General features: G+C 38.1%; 1 protein-coding gene across 4 annotated transcripts in view; it reads left to right on the plus strand.

Moving 5' to 3' along the window:
* LOC127420755 (low-density lipoprotein receptor class A domain-containing protein 4-like) overlaps positions 1-25,643 on the plus strand; it is a 144,000-nt gene that overhangs the window by 43,479 nt on the left and 74,878 nt on the right. For all 4 annotated transcript variants that reach the window (XM_051663284.1, XM_051663283.1, XM_051663282.1 and 1 more), the window contains one exon: positions 6,255-6,716. In XM_051663284.1, coding sequence (XP_051519244.1) covers positions 6,677-6,716 — 40 coding nt within the window. In that variant the 5' untranslated portion in view covers positions 6,255-6,676. The remainder of the gene's footprint in view (positions 1-6,254; positions 6,717-25,643) is intronic.

Below are 25,643 nucleotides of genomic sequence, written 5' to 3' on the forward strand. Positions count from 1 at the left end.
GTGAATTTGTCAGATCGTTAATCAATGTCAGAAGAGCAAAATGCCCTCCGGCATCTCTCATCTCAATGCAGGGAGCTGCCATGTGCTTGTGTCATAATGCAATGGCACCCATTGACGGGCGAATGCAAGGATTAGTCAGTGTATTATGTCAAAGCTGAGCTTCAAGATTCCTGTCTCGTTGAAACCTTTTGTTTATCATTCAGTCATGACTGAAATGCATTTCTTTCTTTCCCAGATATCCCCAGTCTAAGATGTGCTTTCCTGGCCTAGCTTCAAGGAGCAAGATGTATGGTCAGATGTTATGGGCACTTTTGGCCCTGTTGATTTTTATAAAAAACTTTTTTCTTTTTTTTTTAAATCTCAGAAAACATACATTTCCCACTCTTACGAGTTCACTCCCTTACTAGTTACATGGTAAGACCTGTGAATTGTGGCTTCCATTGACTTTTTAGGTTTTTAGGACAGTGCCATACAGTATATTTTTAATGCAAATATTGTTAGGTATTAATTAACAATCAATTTAGGATTTTCTAAATGATTTCTTTGTTTTTATTTAATTCTGAATTTTGTACAGCATCTCCTAAGAGTCTTCTTTTAAAAGAGACCATTTTATTTTGAGGATGTCTTGTCAGGTTTGTGCTCAACAAATGAGCCACCAGTTAAAGTAGTTTGCCTAAAAATGGAAAATGTACTTTTACTCACTCATATACTCACCCTTATGTTGTTCAAAACCCATATGCTGTATTTTTTCTTGGAACATAAAAATAGATATTTTAAGCAGCTCTATTCCATAGAATAACTGTTCATAGTGAGCAGGAGCTGTCGAGCTTTAAAAAGGACAAATACTGTAAAGCATTATTAAATGTTCCATTGTTATGCACTTTTTTCCAAGCTCCCAAGCATATTTCAAATTTTATTTATTTACTTTTTTCTAGCTAGCTGACACAGTCATGTTATTTTACAGATACATCATTGATGAAAAGAAATTCAAATTATATTCATCTTTTCTTTGAGAAAGCACAAAAAAGAAAGAAAAGATGACTGAAACAGGCAAATTGCTAGCAATGCAGACACAGTATTAGCGTACAGAACTAGACTGAGAGACCATTTAAAGGCCTTTGCAGGTGTTTTGAGTTAATTAGCTGATTAGAGTGTGGCACCAGGTGTCTTCAATATTGAACCTTTTCACAATATTCTAATTTTCTGAGATACTGAATTTGGGATTTTCCTTAGTTGTCAGTTATAATCATCAAAATTAAAAGAAATAAACATTTGAAATATATCAGTCTGTGTGTAATGAATTAATATAATATACAAGTTTCACTTTTTGAATGGAATTAGTGAAATAAATCAACTTTTTGATGATATTCTAATTATATGACCAGCACCTGTATATATGGTTATTCGAGAATCCCGTTTTTAAAAAGTAGTTATTTTTGAAGGCTAGTGAAACTCACATCAGTCTAATTACTGACTGCTTGTACTTACTTACTTATCTGCAAATGAGTCAGCATCTAACAATTGTTTTTATAAGTTTAGAAAGTAGCAGGGACACTTGGAGGGCCAATCAGTCCTTCGCATTACTCGATATCTGCTGCAGTTGTTGCATTGAGGCCCTATCTTCCATTGTCAGTTTATCACAGTGAGCAGCAGAATGCTGGCCGATTTCCAGAAAGAGATATTCGGTGCACATAATGCTGACACAAGGTGGAGAGGAGCGAGGAAGTGTCTTGGCTGCGTGCGTGCTGGCTGATATCGCAGCTGTCAGTCAAACAATGAACAAAATGTGTCCTGGGGACAAAAAGAAAACTTCACTCACAATTCATCCAAACTTCCTCCCACATACTTATCTCTATATATCAACTCCACTGTTGTTCAAATTGAATGTGTTCTTTTATTTTAAACGACCTCATCCTCGAGTTGAACACACTGCCTGTGACAATCTATGTCCATAGACTAGTGATCTGCCATAGTCCTGAGATAGTGGGTTGTCTGAACAAATGGTCAATAAGCAAATCATTTATTTATTCATTTATTTTTGTCAGTTACTCAATCTCATGTCAACATATTCCAATACTGTATTATAGCCTTTCTTCAATGAAACACAAAAGGTGTCAGGCATAATGTCTGAGCAGCTCCTTTCCATAAAACAAAAGTGGATAATGATTAAGGGGCGTTCACAGGATGCATTTAAAGGGATAGTTCACCGAAAAACTTGAAAAATTTGAATTCTCTCATGATTTACTCACCCTCCTGGCATCCCAGATGTGTATGACTTTCTTTCTTCTGCAGAACACAAATGAAGATTTTTAGAAACATATTTCTGCTCTGTGGGTCAGTACAATGCAAGTGAATGGGTGCCAAAAATGTACAAGCTCCAAAATCCACATAAAGGGAGCATAAAAGTAATCCATATGACTCCAGTTGTTAAATCCATGTGTTCAGACACGATATAATAGGTGTGGGTGAGAAACAGATCAATATTTAAGTTATTTTATCATAAATGAATCACCAAAAACAGAAGGTGAAAGTGAAGGAAAAAGGACTTAAAATATTGAGCCATTTACCACCAGAATCGTCTGGAGTACTTTTATGTTGCCCTTATGTGGATTTTGGAGCTTCAAAATTTTGGCACCCATTAAATTTTATGGATCTACAGAGCTGAAATATTCTAAAAATCTTAATTTGTGTTCCACAGAAGAAAGAAAGTCATACACATTTGGGATGGCATGAGGGTTTGTACAGTGCATCCGGAAAGTATTCACAGCGCTTCACTTTTTCCACATTTTGTTATGTTACAGCCTTATTCCAAAATGGATTAAATTCATTATTTTCCTCAAAATTCTACAAACAATACCCCATAATGACAACGTGAAAGAAGTTTGTTTGAAATCTTTGCAAATTTATTATAAATAAAAAATGAAAAAAATCACATGTACAGAAGTATTCACAGCCTTTGCCATGACACTCAAAATTGAGCTCAGGTGCATCCTGTTTCCACTGATCATCCTTGAGATGTTTCTACAACTTGATTGGAGTCCACCTGTGGTAAATTCAGTTGATTGGACATGATTTGGAAAGGCACACACCTGTCTATATAAGGTCCCACAGTTAACAGTGCATGTCAGAGCACAAACCAAGCCATGAAGTCCAAGGAATTGTCTGTAGACCTCCGAGACAGGATTGTATCGAGGCACAGATCTGGGGAAGGTTACAGAAAAATTTCTGCAGCATTGAAGGTCCCAATGAGCACAGTGGCCTCCATCATCTGTAAATGGAAGAAGTTTGGAACCACCAGGACTCTTCCTCGGCCAAACTGAGCGATCGGGGGAGAAGGGCCTTAGTCAGGGAGGTGACCAAGAACCCGATGGTCACTCTGACAGAGCTCCAGCGTTTCTCTGTGGAGAGAGGAGAACCTTCCAGAAGAACAACCATGTCTGCAGCACTCCACCAACCAGCCCTGTATGGTAGAGTGGCCAGACGGAAGCCACTCCTCAGTAAAAGCACATGACAGCCCGCCTGGAGTTTGCCAAAAGGCACCTGAAGGACTCTCAGACCATGAGAAACAAAGAATGAACTCTTTGGCCTGAATGTTAAGCGTTATGTCTGGAGGAAACCAGGCACCGCTCATCACCTGGCCAATACCATCCATACAGTGAAGCATGGTGGTGGCAGCATCATGCTGTGGGGATGTTTTTCAGCGGCAGGATCTGGGAGACTAGTCAGGATCGAGGGAAAAATGAATGCAGCAATGTACAGAGACATCCTTGATGAAAACCTGCTCCAGAGCACTCTGGACCTCAGACTGGGGTGAAGGTTCATCTTCCAACAGGACAACGACCCTAAGCACACAGCCAAGATAACAAAGAAGTGTCTCTGGGACAACTCTGTGAATGTCCTTGAGTGGCCCAGCCAGAGCCCAGACTTGAACCCGATTGAACATCTCTGGAGAGATCTGAAAATGGCTGTGCACTGACGCTCCCCATCCAACCTGATGGAGCTTGAGAGGTCCTGCAAAGCAGAATGGGAGAAACTGCCCAAAAATATGTGTGCCAAGCTTGTAGCATCATAATCAAAAAGACTTGAGGCTGTAATTGGTGCCAAAGGTGCTTCAACAAAGTACTGAGCAAAGGCTGTGAATACTTACGTACATGTGATTTTTTTTTAAAAAATTTTTTATACATTTGCAAAGATTTCAAACAAACTTCTTTCACGTTGTCATTATGGGGTGTTGTTTGTAGAATTTTGAGGAAAATAATTAATTTAATCCATTTTGGAATAAGGCTGTAACATAACAAAATGTGGAAAAAGTGAAGCGCTGTGAATACTTTCCGGATGCACTGTAAATGATGAGAGAATTTTCATTTTTGGGTGAACTATCCCTTTAAGGCTTCAATATAATGCCTGTGCAGACATTGATGCATAAATCAAGAACCAGACACTGTTTCTAGAATTGCCGACAAATATTAACATTATTTGCTTTCCCTTCTGTCTACACACTTGTACTCTCTGCTAACAATGTTTCATTTGCTCTTGTTGAGCGAGTCTCTGTTATCCTTGTACTGTTTGATGTGGATCTGATTTTACTTTCAGAGGTGTGCACGCCACCCCCAGTTATATTTATCTCCCAGACTTCAAAGAGCCACCCTCTGTGTTTCTGCATCTGAACAAATAAAGAAAGTTGTTTCTCCAGTGTAGCCTTCCATATGGCTCTCTTCCCAAATGAGCCAGTGGAGGGTAACAGGAATCAAAGTATAATCATGTTAACCTAGTGTTTTCTACAAAATTCTGTTGTTGAAAGGGGGATCTGTAATGTATGTTTCTTCAACTTTGGGCACTTTTAGCATGGTGGATTTTTAGAAAGTAAAATCTCGTTAAAACTATTTTCACACCCTCAATATTTTGTTTTTTACAGTTGTCCTCTAACAATTTCCAGCATTGTATGTTCATGCATCACAGGAGTTTCATAGAATTCTGTGCTGGAAATGATGCTGATAGACATTTTTAAAATGTTTGAAATAAAATGACTGACTCCTTTGGCTAAGGCTAATTTCATAGTTAACATTTTATGTGTGCTAAATACACACAATTAAATAATATTTAACATCTTTTGCATAATTTTGCAAAATTACAACTTGATTGGAAATGACGCCTAATAACAAACAGTAAAATCTATACATAAAAGGCATTTGAAAAGTACCATAAATAAAACTGAATGAATTCAGTTTTAATGAGACCTTCATATAACAAAAAGACAAAAGTTGAAATCTGTTAAGACATGAAAGTGTCCGAAATGTAAGAAACACCCATATCTATTATGTACTGTATGTATGAGTGTGTGTTTGTGTGTAGATTTTTTTATTATTATTGATATACCTATTTTTAACAGTGTTGTAAATGTGTATCATTAACTACACATTGTCAAATTGAACAACAAGTTCAACAAGAAAATTTTAAGCAAGCAAAACCGTTCTTGCTTCATTTAGAATCAGACATGACTAAAAGTAAAGATTTGCAGTTCAGTGAGTCAGAGGTTAATTCAGTAACTGCTCTGACTGATCCAGTGAGTTCATTAAAATTGCATTAAAGGTGAATTCGTCATCTTGGACTTAGTGACACCTAGTGGTGTGGATGCAGCATCATTCAAATGCAATAGATTTCAGTTACAGATGCAATTGTTGAAATTCACTTTTCACAGTCAGTCATGATTAATTTAATTAACGAGTGAAAATGTCCAATAACGGGGTGGTTACTGAGATTAAGCGAGTAGTATTCAGCTATTCATGTGATGCTAACATAGCAGCCCCCATGATGAGACATTCTCCATGTAAAATAAAAAAGCTTTTACTGTATAAGGTTACTGATATGACTAGAGTCCTCATCTCATGTGAGTGCTCATGATTTTATACTTGTGTTTAAAAATTACAGTTCGTTTCTTCTGGTGTAAAACTTTTTTAATGAGGAGAAAATTACATCAAACTGATAACTTGTGAGTCATTTAGAGCAAATCATTTAAAGGACCAGCTCAAAAGAGTCATTGGTTTGTGAATCAGACTACACCAGTCACGCTGTACGGCTGTATGGATGATTTCGCAATAGAAATTTGTTAATTTGTGGTACACACTCTTTTTCTAGTATGTCATCACATTCAATCTAGACAGCAATGCTCAAATTAAATTTATGTCAAATATAATTTCCACTGCTGAACACTGCTGAACTGTTAACCCATTTTCTCTGATTCTCTTTTTCTGCAGTTTCTCTTGAGATGAAACTCCAGGGCTCCTGAAAAATGATGGCACCCCGAGGACATTGGATAGGATGGAGCCCGTTGGCATCTGTGTCACTCATATGCCAAGCCTGAAAAGCAGGGAAAAAAGTGAAAAAAACAGCCATTGCAGACAAAACAAACTTCCAAGCACTAGAGTGAAATTTTGCACACTCGGCCATGGCTATATATCTGTGGCTCGGAGGATAGGGTCTCTTATTTTACTATACTGAGTGTGTAAATTGGTCATTTAGTTTAGCACTTCCATTGGCACAGAGAGGCTGAAAGAGTAACTCTCAAGCCCATCTTGAAGGATCTGATATGGAGGTCGTACAGCCACGTTCTTTCAAAAGCAGCTCTTTCTGCTGGACTGGTTGAAGCTGCAGTCACAAGCATTACTGCAAGGGCAGTATGCAGGCAGCTGACTACCCAGCCACACATAATAATACAGGTAAGACTGACTTTACACATAGGTGCAAATTTTGAATTGTATGTTAAAAATGATGTACACTTACAGGAGTGAAAGACTGTAGTCACATCAGTGGTTTAGAAAAAGCTGTTTTAATTTACACGAGACAGGTTGCCCTTTCATGGTGGCCGCCATGTTGCGATCACAATCACTTTATCTCAATAACCCCTGTATTATCAGACACTTTCGTGTTTGTGAATAAATTAATCATGGGTGACAAAAGGGATGAGTTGAATGACTAAAATAGCACATTCACATCACAGTAAAAGTATATACAGGATCACAAAATTATTTTTGTAAGCACTTTTGTAAGTTCATTCCCAAATGAACATATAACATCTGCAACAACACCTACATTTACTCCAAGCTAATAACTGAACGTTAATTCATTTATGTATTGACTCAAGTCATAGTAAAAGCGATAGTAAATAAACAGTTCACAGCATCAAAATGAGTGTGTTATGAGACGGCTCTGTTAACTTATGCTAATGATATTAGATGTGTAATCGCTATTAAATGAAGTTTTTCTCTTTTCAAGTGACTGTAATAATCGTTTGCCTTGATTCTGATTCACAGTCTCCACAGTTTTGAATCAAATTATTGCGTAATTTAACAATTTATTTTACAAAAGTGCGGCAAAATACGGCAAAAGTGCTTTGCAGCGACCGCCCACTCCTATGATGCATTTTGAATGACGCAATCGAGTCAGTCTCCCCACACTCTCAAACAATTATATATATGAATATTTCAATAGTAGAGTATCTTGCAATAACCGTAATATGTCGTTTCTGCACTTTAAATTAGCAACTTTAAAATTAGTGTTATATTTTAATGTAGTATTTTTATTATTTTTTTATTACATAATTTTCAGTGCTTCATTGGGTCATAATTCATGCCCTCATTACAGACATTGAGTACACTGTCTTGTACCTTTTGTCTTTTTGTCTAATTTTCAAAGAAAAAAATGCCTTCAAATCAATGTTTGTAATGCTGTTTCACCTCAGAGCTGGTTGGTTTGTTTCAGAACTCTTTTATGAATTATTTTATGAAAGTTAAATGATTGGTTAAGTCTTTTGCATGAAAAATAAAAAATAACACTTGGGACATGTTTGAGAATACATCATTAAGTGTAAATCATTGTCAACCACAAACCGTCCCTGTCGTTTTATCGGCTCAAAAATTTTCAGAAAGTGAAACTTTTGCCTTTGTGTGTGGCCAGCCAAATGCTGACTCTGAAAATACTCCAATCTCCCGTTTTTTAATATCAGATGTGGAATTTGAACTTGGAGTGGAATTTGGAACCATACATCCAAAAATTCCTGCGGGACCTGAGGTAGAGTATATTGTTTTAACAACTGGAGGTCCCACAAGCTGAGCTGAGGTCACTATTTTATTCATCATTGGAGAGAAATGAAAATGTAGAACATTCTGTTCAAACGCATGTGATGGGCTCTCCAGCTGAGGGGAAACAATGCCGGCCCACCATCACCAGCAACCTGTCAATCAAAAAAATCTAAACTAGCAAAATCACATAATCATTACAAAGCTGGTTTGAAAATGAAAATTCTGTAATAATTTATTTACCCTCATGTCATTCTAAACTATATATAGTATGGTTTTCTTTCTTCTTTGGGACAAAAAAGGAGGAATAGAGCAGAATCTCAGATGTGAATGGGAACAAGGACTGTCAAGCTCCAAAAAGGACAAAAAAAGGAACATGATAGTATCATAATGTAGTCCATACATACTCAACGCTAGATTTCAAGTCTTCTGAAGCCATATGAAAACTTTGTGCGACCAATGGAACCTGTTTGACAAAATTAATTATTTTTTACAATTCCATTTGATGATGTTAGTGGCTTAGAAATGACACATTTCATCTTTGTTCCTCAGAATAGTTTGGGTAAATGATTCCTTTAACACAAAGATGTTTTGAACTTAAATTCTATACTTCCCCTCAGTGGGCGCCGTGAACGTGGCAGCCTGTTGCAGTAGCTTTAGAGTTTGTGTTTGTTTGTAATGGTTTTTATGTGTTTTTTTTGTTTTGTTTTTTTTTTTAGGTGTTTTTAGTGTTGTTTACTTTGTTAATGTGGACATAGGAAGGTGGTGGACCTTTTTACTTGCATTTTTGGTTGCAGGAATATTTTTATTTAATAGTAGTAACGCATGTCTGAAGAGGAGTGGAATTGTTTATACACGGGACCAGCAGATCAAGCTACAGGAGTCGGTAGGGCTATATGGTGGAAAACAGGACATACCAGGGGAAATCTGGAGAAGAATGCGAGGGTGTAGAGTGGGGGCTAAATGTAAAGAGAAAAGGAGATATAAACCATCAGTCACGTTTTTAGTTATAGGCAATGTGTGCGAGCATTGGCCAACAAAATGGATGAGCTAGCAGCACTGACAAGGAGTCAGAAAGAGTTCCGGGTATGCAGTGTCATGAGTTTTACTGAAAGGTGGCTCAACAACCATATACCAGACTCGAATGTGACTGTCGACGGCTTTCATACAGTGCGGACAGGAGCCAGCGAGAGAGTGGTAAGTGAAGGGGAGGAGGGCTTGCTGTGCTGGTCAATAATAGATGGTGTAATCCTAAACACATCACTGTTAAAGAACGAGGCTGTAAATCCAATATTGAATTGATAACGGTCTCTATGCATCCATACTATTTACAGAGGGACTTCTCTCATTTTATTTTTCTTGCTATTTACACCGATCAGCCACAACATTAAAACCACCTGCCTAATATTTTGTAGGTCCCCCTCGTGCCACCAAAACAATGCCAACCCGCATCTCAGAGTACCATTCTGAGATACTATTCTTCTCACCACCATTGTAAAGAGTGGCCATTTGAGTTACCGTAGACTTTGTCAGTTCGAACCAGTCTGGCCATTCTCTGTTGACCTCTCTCATCAACAAGCCATTTCTTAATGTTCACATCAACCATCAGAATGGGGAAAGAAATGTGATCTCAGTTATTTGGACCGTGGCATGATTGTTGGTGCCAGATGGGCTGGTTTGAGTATTTCTGTAACTGCTGATCTGGGATTTTCATGCACAGCAGTCTTTAGAATTGATTCAGAATGGTGCCAAAAACAAAAAGCATCCAGTGAGCAGCAGTTATGAGGACGGAAATGCCTTGTTGATGAGATAGGTCAACAGAGAATGGCCAGACTGGTTGGAACTGAAGTTTACAGTAACTCAGATAACCGCTCTGTACAATTGTGGTGAGAGGAATATCATCTCAGAATGCTATTCTGAGATGCGGGTTGGCACTGTTTTGGCGGTACGAGGGGGACCTACACAATATTAGTCAGGTGGTTTTAATGTTGTGGCTGATTGGTGTATATTACCCCCTCTGCTGAAGGAAAGACTGCATGTGAAATCATTCATATTGTAACAGCACGGATAACATTTTAATCATGTCTCCATATCAATTATGCTGCCTAACTTCAAACAGTATGTGGATTGTTACACTAGAGAAAATAGAACTTTGGACCTGTTGTATGCTAATGTTAAGTAGGCATACTGTGCCACAGCTCTCCCTCCCATGGATAGTTCAGACCACAGTTTGGTTTACCTTAAGCCCCTCTATAAACCATTGAGGAGACAGCTGGATCCAAGAAGGCAAAGCAGCAGAACCAGATAACATCAAACCCCAAGGGTTTTGAAGGTGTGTGCAGCTCAGCTGTGTGGAGTTCTCCAGTACATTTTTAACCTCAGTTTGACAATTGAACAGATTCCCGTGTTGTGGAAAACCTCATGTCTGATCCCCATACCTAAGAAGGGCCGTTCAGACACCTTAAATGACTATAAGCCCAATTAAAGACCTCAATTCAATTCAAAAATTCTGGAAAGGATTGTGTTGGGTCGCCTCAGACCTATGGTGAGAGGCAAAGTGGATCTGATGCAATTTACTTACCAAGAAAACATTGGTGTGGATGCCATCATTTATCTATTGCACCAGGTCTATACCAGGGGCGGGGCCAGAAGGGTGTCACGGGGTGGCAGCTGCCACCCTAAAAATGAGCTTTGCCACCCCAACTCGGAACACACTCGGGTCCTGGAGACGGTGCGCAATGGCTAAACCCGTCCGTGTCGCACATCCGTTTCTCCCTTCCTATTTACACTTTACACAACTGACTTCAAATACAACACTGGAACATGTCATCTACAGAAATATTCAGATGACACAGTGATTGTAGGATGTGTGAAAGGGGGTGAGAATGGAGAGTACAGAGGAGTAATTAGTGATTTTGTTGACTGGTGTGAGCAGAATCATTTAAGGTTAAATGTGGATAAAACAGGAGATGTTGCTAGATTTTAGGAGGAAGAAGGAACTTCACATGCCTGTTTCCATCAGGGGAGAGGAGATTGAGATGATACAGTCATACAAATACCTTGGAGTTTACCTCGACAACAGGCTCGACTGGACTATTAACACACAGAACGTATATAAGAAAGGCCTTAGCCGGCTCTGTTTTTTAAGAAGGCTTAGGTCTTTCAATGTATGTACAACCATGATTAGCATGTTTTATCAGTCTGTGGTAGCAAGTGCCCTCTTTTATGCAGTGGTTTGCTGGGGAAACAGCATTAAAAGTGTGGATACCAACAGGATAGGTAAACTGCTGAGGAAGGCAGGGTCTGTCATAAGGACCAGTAATGACCCACTAAATGTTGTGACTGAGAAGAGGTTACTGTCCAAAATTGTATGTATTATGGATAACTCTGCCTATCCACTACGACACTATAATGAGTTATAAGTGCACCTTCAGTAAGAGACTTGGAATGCCTTGGTGTATGAATGAGAGACATAGAAAATACTTTCTACCTACCACCATTAGCCTGTTTAATTCACTCCTTTAAACAGTGTATATTGCAGCGGTCACCAATTAGCGGATCACGGTCTGAGTCCAGACCTCGGCTTGGTTCCATCCGGACTGCGAGATAATGACAACGGTATCTTAAAGTTTCTACAGCTTTAGTGAGCAGTGCATCAAAACAACAGAGCTATACACATCACAAAGCACCAGTGGTGGATTTAGGCATGGGTGACTTGGGCAGTCGCCCAGGGTGGTGTCTTGTGGCAGGGGGGGCGGCACGAGGGGGTGGCACCAGGTCAACAACTTTGGGGGCGTGTTTAAGCAGGATTTGCCCAGGGCACCAAACAAGCTAGAACCGCTACTGACAAGCACTCAGGGGCAATCAGCACTATATCATCTTTTTCTCAAGCGCCGAACACAATTTCCTGCTCCATGCATGTTGCCTCTCTCCCTCGCGATATACATGAGGCATCGCATAAAGCCTGATTAGGCTACGTAGAGTTCCAGGTGCGGTTATTTCAACAACAGCAGCAGAGACACGGTGAGCAGCAATGTAGATGGAGACTGGCATCTTTCACTAAAACACTGCAGAAAATGAGAATAAAGCAAAGTGAAACTATCTTCATCTGTCTGATAAATGACTGGGATGGTTAAGCTAAAGAAGGTTTGTGACAGGGCAAGTTCACGTGTCACCTTTTTAGACTAACGTCTTTTTCCGTCTAAATTTAGCATGTTACGTGCATTTCATGACAAACAGTTTTTTGTTTTCATTTTATGAAAATCAGATGTCTTCATCTCTGATTATTAGTTAGAATTAATAGAAATAATTAGTTAACCTGGTTAGTAGAGTTCTCTGCTTATGATGAGAATTTTCCCTTTATTTCATAGTCAGCCCATTTGTATGTAACTACAGTATTTTTAAGATGAAAATTGTTAGTTTATTGTTATTAGATTCTCACTTCAGGAAAATATAAAAATGGTCCATTCAGACTTTTACATTTTCTAAATTTTCTCTCAGGGGTTACCCCTGAAACCCCATACAGTAACCTATATTTTCTCAGACAAAAGTACTCCTATGTCCCATACATACAGTTGTGCTCAAAAGTTTGCATACCCTGGCAGAAATTGTGAAATTTTGGCATTCATTTTTAAAATATGACTGATCATGCAAAAAAAACAAAACTGTCTTTTATGTAAGGATAGTGATCATATGAAGCCATTTATTATCACATAGTTGTTTGGCTCCTTTTTAAATCATAATGATAACAGAAATCACCCAAATGGCCCTGATCAAAAGTTTACATACCCTTGAATATTTGGCCTTGTTACAGACACACAAGGTAACACACACAGGTTTAAATGGCAATTAAAGGTTAATTTCCCATACCTGTGACTTATTAAATTGCAATTAGTGACTGTGTATAAATAGTCAATGAGTTCGTTAGCTCTCACTTGGATGTTTATAAAGATGGAAAAGGGTATAAAAAGATATCCAAAGCCTTGAAAATGCCAGTCAGTACTGTTCAATCACTTATTAAGAAGTGGAAAATTCAGGGAGCTCTTGATACCAAGCCAAGGTCAGGTAGACCAAGAAAGATTTCAGCCACAACTGCCAGAAGAATTGTCTGGGATACAAAGAAAAACCCACAGGTAACCTCAGGAGAAATACAGGCTGCTCTGGAAAAAGACGGTGTGGTTGTTTCAAGGAGCACAATATGACGATACCTGAACAAAAATGAGCTGCATGGTCGAGTTGCCAGAAAGAAGCCAATGCCACAAAAAAGCCCAGTTACAATATGCCCAACAACACCTTGACACGCCTCACAGCTTCTGGCACACTGTAATTTGGAGTGATGAGACCAAAATAGAGCTTTATGGTCACAAGCATAAGTGCTATGTTTGGAGAGGGGTCAACAAGTATTGTGCTCCTTGAAACAACCACACCGTCTTTTTCCAGAGCAGCCTGTATTTCTCCTGAGGTTACCTGTGGGTTTTTCTTTGTATCCTGAATAATTCTGCTGGCAGTTGTTGCTGAAATCTTTCTTGGTCTACCTGACCTTGGCTTGGTATCAAGAGATCCCCGAATTTTCCACTTCTTAATAAGTGATTGAACAGTACTTACTGGCATTTTCAGGGCTTTGGATATCTTTTTATATCCTTTTCCATCTTTATAAAGTTCTATTACCTTGTTGCGCAGGTCTTTTGACAGTTCTTTTCTGCTCCCCATGGCTCAGTATCTAGCCTGCTCAGTGCATCCACGTGAGAGCTAACAAACTCATTGACTATTTATACACAGACACTAACTGCAATTTAATAAGTCACAGGTATGGGAAATTAACCTTTAATTGCCATTTAAACCTGTGTGTGTCACCTTGTGTGTCTGTAACAAGGCCAAACATTCAAGGGTATGTAAACTTTTGATCAGGGCCATTTGGGTGATTTCTGTTACCATTATGATTTAAAAAGGAGCCAAACAACTATGTGATAATAAATGGCTTCATATGATCACTATCCTTACATAAAAGACAGTTTTTTTTTTTTTTTTGCATGATCAGTCATATTTTAAAAATGAATGCCAAAATTTCACAATTTCTGCCAGGGTATGCAAACTTTTGAGCACAACTGAGGTATCTGAATGTAAAAATAAATATTCAGAATGTAAAAATATCGAACACAAAAACTGGACTTCTGTCACCTAGCTTGAAAACAAATGTTAATCTTATCTTGTAATATTAAGATCCAAGTGCCCTCGACTAATGAACTTTATGAAATATATTAGCCTAATCTTTTGGTAGAAAAGATCCCTCACACCCCACTGCTTTGGCTTTGTCTCTGGGCCAGTGTCCTCATCTCTGCTTTGAAGAGACTATTTTGACTGTTTAAATGTTTTTTCTTTTACAAAGTACTGTTGCTGCCAATGTGGAAAGTTATAATAACTATTCCCAAAAAACAAATAAAAAAAATCATAATTTCATACTGACTACTGATAATATCTTGCAAAATATTATTTTCCGGACCTTTGCTGGGAAGGAAATGGAGAGACCGGACCTCTTGAAACTTTAATTGAATACCCCTGGTATAGTGTATATGTTGTATGTGTGTGTATGTTGTATTTGTACTTAATTTTACCTAACAATTGCATTTTATATTTATGTGTTGCTACTGTAACAAAGAAATTTCCCAATCAATCAGTCAGTCAGTCAATCAGTCAATCAATCAATTAGTCAATCAATGTATTTTAAATCAAGTACAGAAATGACCACAGTTAAGTTCTATAAAATGTTTGAGTTTAAGAGAGAGAACCACAAAGCTTAGTAAATGAGTATGTAATTAGACAAGTGCTATATATACTTAATTACAGATAATGTAATTTGATAAATATAAATCTCTGCCATTGTTCAGTGAACTTTTTCATTTCTATTTTCATTTAATACCAATTTAATGTTATTTAATCCCAATTAAAGAAATTAATGCTGGTGCTGAAATGATTTGATTTAATTTGCTCATGGTTTTGCCTAGCAACAGAGACAGAAGATACTCTGTTTTAAAGCTTGTGCTCTCTTCACTTTTTTTATACATGGCTCACACACTCACACACACACAATTTTTGGAGTGGGAATCGTGTTGGTGTTTTATGGCAGAGGCGTTTTGAGTGTGGACCGCTTCCAAATCGATTCCCGTCATTTTGCAAGCCCACGGCACACAGGTTTGCGTAGGGAGCTTTGGAAAGGTTGAGGGAGTTTACCGTGGGCTGCATGACGGGGAATATGGCCGTATTAAACAAACGGGTTAGGGGGAGAGAAAAACAATCGATACTGGCAAGATTAAACTGTGGTTAGCTGTGCTTGTTTTTACAGTAGTTTTTGTGCAAAGGCAGTGGACTGAATTGTTTAAAGATTCCTTCTAGTACATCCATTTTCAATCAAATTAAGAACATTTTAGACAAAAGAATGATTAGGGAAAATTAGCTCAAAGAAATTATTCAACCTAAAATGATAAATCTGTCATCATTAACTCAGCTTTATGTTGTTCCAAACCTGCATAACTTTCTTCCATTGAAAACCAATGATGTTAGGCAGGATGTTCACTCTGCTCTTTTTAATGAAAATGGATGGGGACTGGGGCTGTCAAGCTCCAAAAATTACAAAAACAGCAGCATAAAAGCACCATAACAGTAGTCCATACAGTATGATTCAATGCTATAGTCCAATCCTTCTGAAGACATTCGATTAGTGTGTGAGGTACACACTAAACTTTAAGTGCGATTTGAATATGTGCATATTATTTTATGATTCTAATAATTAAACAATAATTATATGTGAAAAAATTATATAATTATATACATAAATGATTTAATATTTTGAATTTAATTTAAATATATTATTGCATAACTGTGTAAATTAAAATAATTGAAATGGTTTTATCTTAAAATTAAATATTTAGAATGTAATATTAATATTACATATTACATGTACTATATGATTTTATTTTATTTATAATTATAATTTTATTATAATTATAATGTTATAAATGATTATATTATTTATTATGTTATAAATTATTACATTTTTTTGGTGTATTTGTCTTTTTTTTTTTAAAGTTTGACATTCTCTGGTCACCATTCACTTTCATTGTATGGAATAGAGCTGCATCAACATTCTACTAAAAAATCTCCTTTAGTGATCCTTTGAAGAAAGAAATTCACACGGGTTTGAAATGGTATGAGGGTGAGTAAATGTTGACAGAAATTTCAATTTTGGCATGAACTAGTCCTTTAAAAGTTTTCAACTTCAAAAAAGATGTTCCAATTAGTTATATGTAGTACATTGTCTAGCCCTTGTCTGGTTTACATTTTACACAGAAATATTAATAAAGTGAGAACATATTCGAGACGGCTGCTCCGTCTCGCACTTTTGACTTGGTTCTGCAATGCATACAAGCTTAATTATCTGAGCTCAGCCGGCGGAGGTCATTCTCTTCTCACCACGACACACACACCGACACTGTTGCTCCTCACCGTGCTGGGGAATTTGGCGCAAGAAATCTTTTGCTGGCTTTCTCGCCCTTATTTTCTGAATAAAGAAGCCAAGAGCTGGAGGTGGCGACAGACAGAGACGGAGGGAGAAAGACAGGGAGGGAGTGTTGAAAGTTAAAAAAGAAATAGTGATGTGTGGGAGAAAAGGTCTAAATAAGATTAAAGCTATTAAGAACAAAACTCATTTTGCAGCCTTGGAAGAGCATGCAGGCCTTGTGTAACAACAATGCCTTTAAAGACACCATTTACAAATCTAGACAGGAAAGTAACAATCTATTTGAAGGGCCAGATTACAAAACACCTGGTTCTGTCTCTGAGCTAATAAAGTGCTTTGTTTTCAATCATAGACGTCAGGGATCTTAAAGTAAACATAAAAATATAAATTCACCATGTTTCCTTTATTAGTACATGTTCCTGGTCTTCCTGTGTACGTTATTTCAAAGACAAAAAAAAAAAAAAGGTTCAGAGACGTAACTTTCCTTTTCGACTGACATCACATAGGCCGCGCAGGCTATAGGTCAATGTTAACAAACACCCAATTGCTATTGCTTTTATACAATAGTTTTATGCACAACCACTTAATAAAAGTTATTACACGGCTCTCAGGAATACTCAATTCTGATTGGTCAATGGTGCCATCTAGTGGTCTGATATTTCTGAGTAACAAAAGCACATCCAGGGATTAAGACTAGTAGTGTAGTCGAGGCCATACGAAGGCATACACCATTTGCCCACCTATCCGTCTTGGGATTTTGCATATGCCCACCTAAAATAAGTGATGATATGTATGGCCGCCAGAACAACGAGTAGGCTTTTGACCCGGAACTTTTTCAATCTATTAATGTGATGCCGCAGCACGGTTGAGTGAATTATTATTTATTTATTTTTTTGTAAAGTGTACACAGATTCTCCCTAAACGCACACGGAGCTTCAGGAGGCAGACAGTCTGACTAAACTGATCCACCAATCAGAATGTTCCTTTTAGACGTGACTTAATATTTGATAACCAGTCATATTTTCCATCTCAGTAAGGGGCGGGACATTTCCAGTGTCTAATGCTGATGCAAAAGCATCCCTGGAGGAACCATTATTTGCGCTGTAAATTTATTTCCCTGCTAAATGTGTGTGTGTGTGTGTGTGTGTGTGTGTGTGTATGTATGTATGTATGTATGTATGTATGTATATATATATATATATATATATATATATACACTACCGGTCAAAAGTTTTGAAACACTTGACTGAAAAGATTCTCATGATCTTAAAAATCTTTTGATTTGAAGGCGTATGCTTAAATGTTTTAAATTAGTTTTGTAGACAAAAATATAATTGTGCCACCATATTAATTTATTTCATTATAAAACTAACATTTAAAAAAAAAAAACGTTTTTGAAATTGATGACTTGGACTAAATAATAAAGAAAAGCAGCCAATAAGTGCCCAACATAGATGGGAACTCCTTCAATACTGTTTAAAAAGCATCCCAGGGTGATACCTCAAGAAGTTGGTTGAGAAAATGTCAAGAGTACATTTCTGCAAATTCTAGGCAAAGGGTGACTACTTTGAAGATGCTAAAATATAACACAATTTTGATTTATTTTGGATTTTGTTTAGTCACAATATAATTCCAATAGATCCATTTATGTTATTCCATAGTTTTGATGACTTTACTATTATTCTAATATGTGAAAAAATTATAATAAAGAATGAGTGTTTCAAAACTTTTGACTGTATATATTATATACACACAGTTGAAGTCAGAAATTTACATACACCTTAGCCAAATACATTTAAACCAAATATGTTTTTCACAATTCTTGTCATTTAATCATAGAAAACATGTCTTAGGTCAATTAGGACGCCATGCCATGCAAGGTTCGGACATGTGAACAGCGAGCTCTGCGCATTTCATACACTCTGTTCCATAACTGTTCTAGGAGGACAATATGTCAAAGAATTCAAAATCTTCAGGCTTTGGAGACATTAAAAGACACTTACGTGCTCAAGCTGACACCTCTGTGTAGGCCCTGAGCCCAGGAGTCAATTTGGTCGGAGAAATTAGGGAAATTCGGCGAGAAATGTTGAACATGTCGGCAATACTGACGAAGGTTGTTGCTGACTTGGAGGATCTTGCTGTAATACGTTGATCGATCACTGCCATGGAGATGAAATTCACTGAGGTGGTTACAAGAGTGGGGGATGTCGAGAAACGGATCGATTAACTGGAGTCATCGGAGAGGAAATTAGCTGCTAATCCGCTAGTGACCAAGGTGGATTTGGAGCATGTCTTGGAGAAATTGGAGGACGTGGAGAACCATAGCCGGCAGAATAATGTACATATTGTTGGAATTCCTGAGGCCGAAGAGGGTCGAGATATGGTGAAATTCCTGGAAGGTCTCTTTCCGAGTCTACTCAACATAGCAGGCCATAAGCTGGAAATCGAGCGAGCTCTCAGGGTTCCGGCTTGGCGATCGGCTGAAGGAGACAGGCCCCGATCAATTCTGGCCAAATTTCTGAGATCATCTGATAAAGACCTCGGGTTACGTGAGGTGAGGAATAAAGGAAGGCTTTCTTGGAAGAACCACAGCATTTTCTTGTTCCCAGACTTTGCGAATTTGACAAAAGAGAAACGTGATCGATTCAAGGAATGCAAGAAACTCTTACATCAACGGAAGGTCGCTTTTGCACTGATGTTCCCGGCCAAATTGAGAATAGATGCTAAGGATGGCCGTAAAACATTCACATGTCCCCAGCAAGCGATTTTCTTCATAAAGTCAATGGATTAAGTTATTTTGTGGTACTCACGTTGCAGCCGAGTGGACATTCATTTGACTGTCCGAGGAAACTGAGTGCCTTTTTTGTTTCTTTTTGTGCTGGTTCCGCCTAGCGGCTGGAGTTTGTTTTGTGGAGGAACACACCTTCGGGACAGTTATGCTGATGAATCTACACGTTCTTTGTGTTTTTTCCACCTATTGGCTGGTGTTTGTTTTATAGATTATCTTTTGCTGTGTAATTCTGTCTCACAAAATTTTTATAGAAACACCGGACATGAGCAATCTGACGGCAAAGTTGTCGCGGGGGCTCTCATAGGCGTACATGGACTGTTTGAGTTTAGAGGGATAGACGCCAGTTGGCACTGTCGTGCGTGGGGTTAATGAGCACATTTTCTTTTTTCTGTTTGTTTGGTTCAGGGGGAAGTTTGGGGTTTAAATTTTGGAATGTGGTCTTTATAATTTTGTTTTTGACACACAATCTATTTTTTCTAATATGTCAAAATGTCAAATGTTAAAATGAGTGGATTGTCTCTCTCCACGTGGAATGTGAATGGATTGGGGAACCCCATTAAAAGAAGGAAGGTTATTTCTCTTCTTAAGCATAAGAAATATGATATAGTGTTTCTTCAAGAAATGCATCTTTCCCTGCAGGAAACTGAAAATTTGGGAAGATATGGGGTGGACATGTTTTTTTTAGTGCTGGCTCAAGTAAGAGCAGGGGAGTCATTGCACTGATAAGTAAGCATCTACAATTCAAATCTCTCAAACAGATTAAAGATAAATTAGGAAGAGCCATTATTATTTTAGCAGAAATTCAGGGGCAAAGTCTTATTTTGGCTAATATTTATGCACCTAACGTTGATGATCAGGGCTTTTTTTATAGATCTTGAAGGGATGTTGCATGCTGCTGGCATTCCTCATGATATAATATTGGGAGGAGACTTTAATCTTTTGATGAATTCAGTCCTTGATCATAGTGAAGCAAAAGTGTGTAAGCCCCCTAGAGCAACACTGATGCTTCAGAGGATGTGTTACAGATATTTGGAGACTTTTGAACCCATCTGGTAGGGACTATAACATTTTTTCATCAGTCCATAAGATTTATTCTACAATAGATTTTTTTTCCCCTCATTTCATCTGTTGTTGATTGCTCAGTTGGAAACATTTTAGTCTCAGATCACACCCTGGTGAGTTTAGAGGTGTTGCCACATTTGGAGAAAAGATAATCATATAGGTGGCACTTTAATGTATCCATTTTGCAAAATCCTGAATTCCAACAAATGTTAAAGGCTGAAATCAGTGTTTATACCGAGACCAACTGGTCTTCAGTATCCTCTGTGGGCGTGGCTTGGGAGGCACTTAAGGCGGTTCTTAGGGGCCAGATCATACAGTATGCTTCATTCACCAAAAAATCCAAAGCACAAGAACTCGTGGAGTTGGAAGGGAATATTAAAAGTGCCAGGCAGAGCTGAAGCGCCAAATGTCGTCTGATGGCCTCAGAGAACTAACCCGATTGAAATACAGATATAATACTATTTTTTCACAGAAGGTGGAGTTTTGGCTATTCAGGGCAAGACAGTCATACATTGAGTTGGGGGACAAGGCAGGAAAACTTCTTGCTAGACATATAAAGCAGAGAGAGTCTTTTTCTACCATTCCCTTAGTGAAATCTGCTGGTGGTGAAATATTGACCTCATCCATTGATATTAATAATGCTTTTAAAGAATTCTATCTTGATCTTTATAGTTCCACGTCTTCGTCTACTGATGAGGATATTAGAAACTTTGTGGAACCATTAGAACTTCCTAAACTGACGGCTGAGCAAAACAATTCTCTTGATTCTGAGATAACCTTGGAGGAGCTTGGTGAGGTAATTAAGGACTTGCCTCCAGGCAAGGCTCTGAGGCCAGATGGCTTTGCCGCTGAATTTGTTAGATCTTATACTACAGAACTGGCTCCACCTTTGTTAGAAGTTTATATGGAATTATTAAAGAATGGAAAGCTTCTGCCAACCATGACGCAAGCCTGGATCAGTCCGATTCTTAAAAAGGACAAAGATCCAAGTGAGGGTAAGAGTTACCGTCCAATTTCCCTGATCCAGCTAGACATTAAAATATTGTCAAAACTTTTGGCTAACCGATTAAGTAAAGTTATGACATCTTTTATACATATAGATCAGGTGGGGTTTATTCAGGGCTGTAGCTCTTCTGATAACATTAGGCGTTTCATCAATATCATGTGGTCAGTGGCAAATGATCAGACTCCGGTCGCTGCCATCTTACTTGATGCCGAAAAGGCATTTGATATGGTAGAATGGGATTATTTTTTTACGATTATGGAAATGTATGGGTTCGGGAATACTTTTATTGGTTGGATTAAGTTACTTTATAGACACTCGGTAGCGCATTACAAACGAATGGATTAATTTCAGATTATTTTACTCTGGATAGGGGCACACAGCAGGGTTGCCTCTTTCCCCATTATTGTTCTGTCTTACCCTGGAACCATTAGCAGCCACAATAAGGAAGGAGGAGGATTTTCCAGGGGTGGTGTCGGGAGGTGTGCCGCATAAGCTTTTGCTTTACGCAGATTATATTTTATTATTCGTCTCCGACCCTACTAGATTGATGCCTTGCCTCCACAGAATTATTAATTCCTTTTCTAAGTTCTCGTGATACAGAGTTAATTGGTCTGAATCCGAAGCTTTGGCTCTGACAGCATACTGCAAGGTAACGGCTTTTCAACCAGGTGCCTTCCAGTGGCCCAAACAGGGCATTAAGTATTTGGGTATTTTATTCCCAGCAAATTTGTGTGATTTAGTTAATGTTAATTTTGACCCTTTAATAAAAAGGTTTTCAAGCAATGTGGGCAGGCGGTCTTCATTACATTTATCTATGATTGGGAAGGTTAATGTTATTAAAATGAATTGTATTCCAAAATTCAACTACCTGCTACAATCTCTCCCTATAGATGTCCCCTCTCTTATTTCAAGCAATTTGATAGCATAGGGAAGTCCTTCATTTGGAATGGTAAACATCCCAGATTACATTTCAATAAGTTACATAGGCCGATTGACAAAGGTGGGCTAGGCCTACCCAAGATTTTGTTTTATTATTATGCATTCGGTCTCAGACATTTGGCTCATTGGTCGCTTCCACCTGACAGAGCCCCTACCTGGTTTTGTATTGAACAGGAATTTCTTGTCCCTATTTTGCCATTGCAAAGCCTTTCTATCAAACTAATCGGAGAGCTTAAGTTACACCCTGTTATCTCGCATTTGCACTCGGTATGGACAGAAGTGTCCAGAGTGTTTAATTTGGACATTTATTTAAATGTTGCCTCGAGCATATGGCTGAACCCAAAATTATGTATTAATAAGTCACCTTTCTGCTGGTCAAAGTGGATTGTGAGGGAGGTTAATACACTCGGTGACCTATATGAGAGTGGAGTGTTGAGATCCTTTGAATATTTGGTTCAACATTTTGGGATTCACAGATCTCAGTACTTTAGATATTTACAGCTGCGCCACCAGCTCTGTATTATTCTTGGGAGTAGCATACACCCCACTAAAGAGGCAGATACTCTGGGAGTGGTGATTGCTGCTTTTGGAAAAGGTCATTAGGCATCAGTTTATTACTTCCTGCTAATTCAGAGTCTGGGGGACAGAGCTTCAACTTCTCTTGAGATAATGGGAGAAGGATTTAAACTTGGTATTGGAGGAGGGAGTGTGGGCTAGGATTCTAAAAAACTTCAAGTCTGCATCTAGAGATGCAAGGGTGCGCCTTATGCAATTCAAGATTTTACATCAATTCTATTGGACCCCCTCTAGATTGTATAGGCTTGGTCTTAAAGACACACCCACCTGCTGGCGATGCCAATCAGAAGATGGAGACACAACCAAAACACCAAGAATTTTGGTTGAAGGTTCAGAGTTTTGTGTTTGACGTATTGGGCACTCAGATTTCATTTTGCCCCAGGCTCTGTATTTTAGGCGATGGGGTGGTCATCAATATAGGGAATAAACACATAAAAAATTGGGACCTAACCAGTGGTATGATTGCCAGACAAATTGTTTTAAGGGGATGGAAGTCTGCTGGATCACCCCCATTTCAGGAGTGGTGTACGTAAATGTTGATTCTGTGTACATATGTTTTGCTTTTCTTTTTTTACTGTATGAATCAATAAAAAATGTTAATCCCAAAAAAAAAAAAAAAAAAAGAAAAAGAAAAAGAAATGTGAAATGTCAGAATAATAGTAGAGAAAATGATTTCGTTCAGCTTTTATTTCTTTCATCACATTCTCAGTGGATCAGAAGTTTACATACACTTTGTTAGTATTTGGTAGCATTGCCTTTTGGAAGCTTCTCACAATAAGTTGCTGAAATTTTAGCCCATTCCTCCAGACAGAACTGGTGTAACTGAGTCAGGTTTGTAGGCCTCCTTGCTTGCACACGCTTCTTCAGTTTTGCCCACAAATTTCCTATCGGATTGAGGTCAGGGCTTTGTGATGGCCACTCCAGTACCTTGACTTTGTTGTCCTTAAGCCATTTTGCCACAACTTTGGAGGTATGCTTGGGGTCATTGTCCATTTGAAAGACCCATTTGCGACCGAGCTTTAACTTCCTGGCTGATGTCTTGAGATGTTGTTTCAATATATCCATATAAATTTCCTTCCTCATGATGCCATCTATTTTGTGAAGCGCCCCAGTCCCTCCTGCAGCAAAGCACCCCCACAACATGATGCTGCCATCCCCATGCTTCACGGTTGGGATGGTGGTCTTTGACTTGCAAGCCTCACCCTTTTCCTCCAAACATAACGATGGTCATTATGGCCAAACAGTAAAAATTTTGTTTCATTAGACCAGAATATATTTCTCCAGAAAGTAAGATCTTTGTCCCCATTTGCACTTGCAATCTGTAGTCTGGCTTTTTTATGGTGGTTTTGGAGCAGATGCTTCTTCCTTGCTGAGCAGCCTTTCATGTTATATCAACATAGGACTTTTTTACTGTGGATATAGATACTTGTCTACCTGTTTCCTCCAGCATCTTCACAAGATCCTTTGCTGTTGTTCTGGGATTGATTTGCACTTTTCGCACCAAACTACGTTCATCTCTAGGAGACAGAATGCATCTCCTTCCTGAGCGGTATGATGGCTGCGTGGTCCCATGGTGTTTATACTTGCGTACTATTGTTTGTACAGATGAACGTGGTACCTTCAGCCATTTGGAAATTGCTCCCAAGGATGAACCAGATTTGTAGAGGTCCACAATTTTTTTTCTGAGGTCTGGCTGATTTCTTTTGATTTTCCCATGATGTCAAGCAAAGTGGCACTGTGTTTGAAGGTAGGCCTTAAAATACATCCACAGGTACACCTCCAATTCAGTACACCTATCAGAAGCTAATTGTCTAAAGGCTTGACAGCATTTTCTGGAATTTTCTAAGCTGCTTAAAGGCACAGTTAACTTGGTGTATGTAATCTTCTGACCCACTGGAATTGTGATAAAGTCAATTAAAAGTGAAACAATCTGTCTGTAAACAATTGTTGGAAAAATAACTCATGTCATCCACAAAGTAGATGTTCTAAATGACTTGCCAAAACTATAGTTTGCTAATATTAAATCTGTGGAGTTGTTAAAAAAATTAGTTTTAATGACTTCAACCTAAGTGTATGTAAACTTTGGACTTCAACTGTGTGTGTGTGTGTGTGTGTGTGTGTGTGTGTGTGTGTATATATATATATATATATATATATATATATATATATATATATATATATATATATATATACACATTTGATTTAACATGCAGTTAAAATTTTTAAAAATACAGCTTTTTTTTTTTGCCTTTTACTGCTGTCAGTGGTGCCTTTTTCTCGTTATATCAAATCATTTCAATTTATGTATAAGTAGGAAAACAATTTCACTATACACAGAAAAGCACAGTATAGTACACAAATAAAACAAAGAACCATTAATGTAGGCTATATATGGTAGGCTAATACAAGATAACGTTACATTACTACACTCATATTAGCTATACAGTGCTTAACAGTTTAGTGCAAATTATTTATGCATTAGTTTATTAGAGTAGTCATAAAGTAATATACATTTTCATAGTAGCCTAATGAAAGGAACATAATTGATAGGCCTACCTATTCATTTATATACATAACATCAAGTAACCATCATTTCCATTCTTAGTTGTGTACTGTACACCATGCCAGCAACAAACTTACGCCGATATACATTTTGTAGGCTCATTTGGGACTATATGACAA

The sequence above is a fragment of the Myxocyprinus asiaticus genome, chromosome 30 (genome assembly GCF_019703515.2).
Source record: "Myxocyprinus asiaticus isolate MX2 ecotype Aquarium Trade chromosome 30, UBuf_Myxa_2, whole genome shotgun sequence".
Lineage (NCBI taxonomy): Eukaryota > Metazoa > Chordata > Actinopteri > Cypriniformes > Catostomidae > Myxocyprinus > Myxocyprinus asiaticus.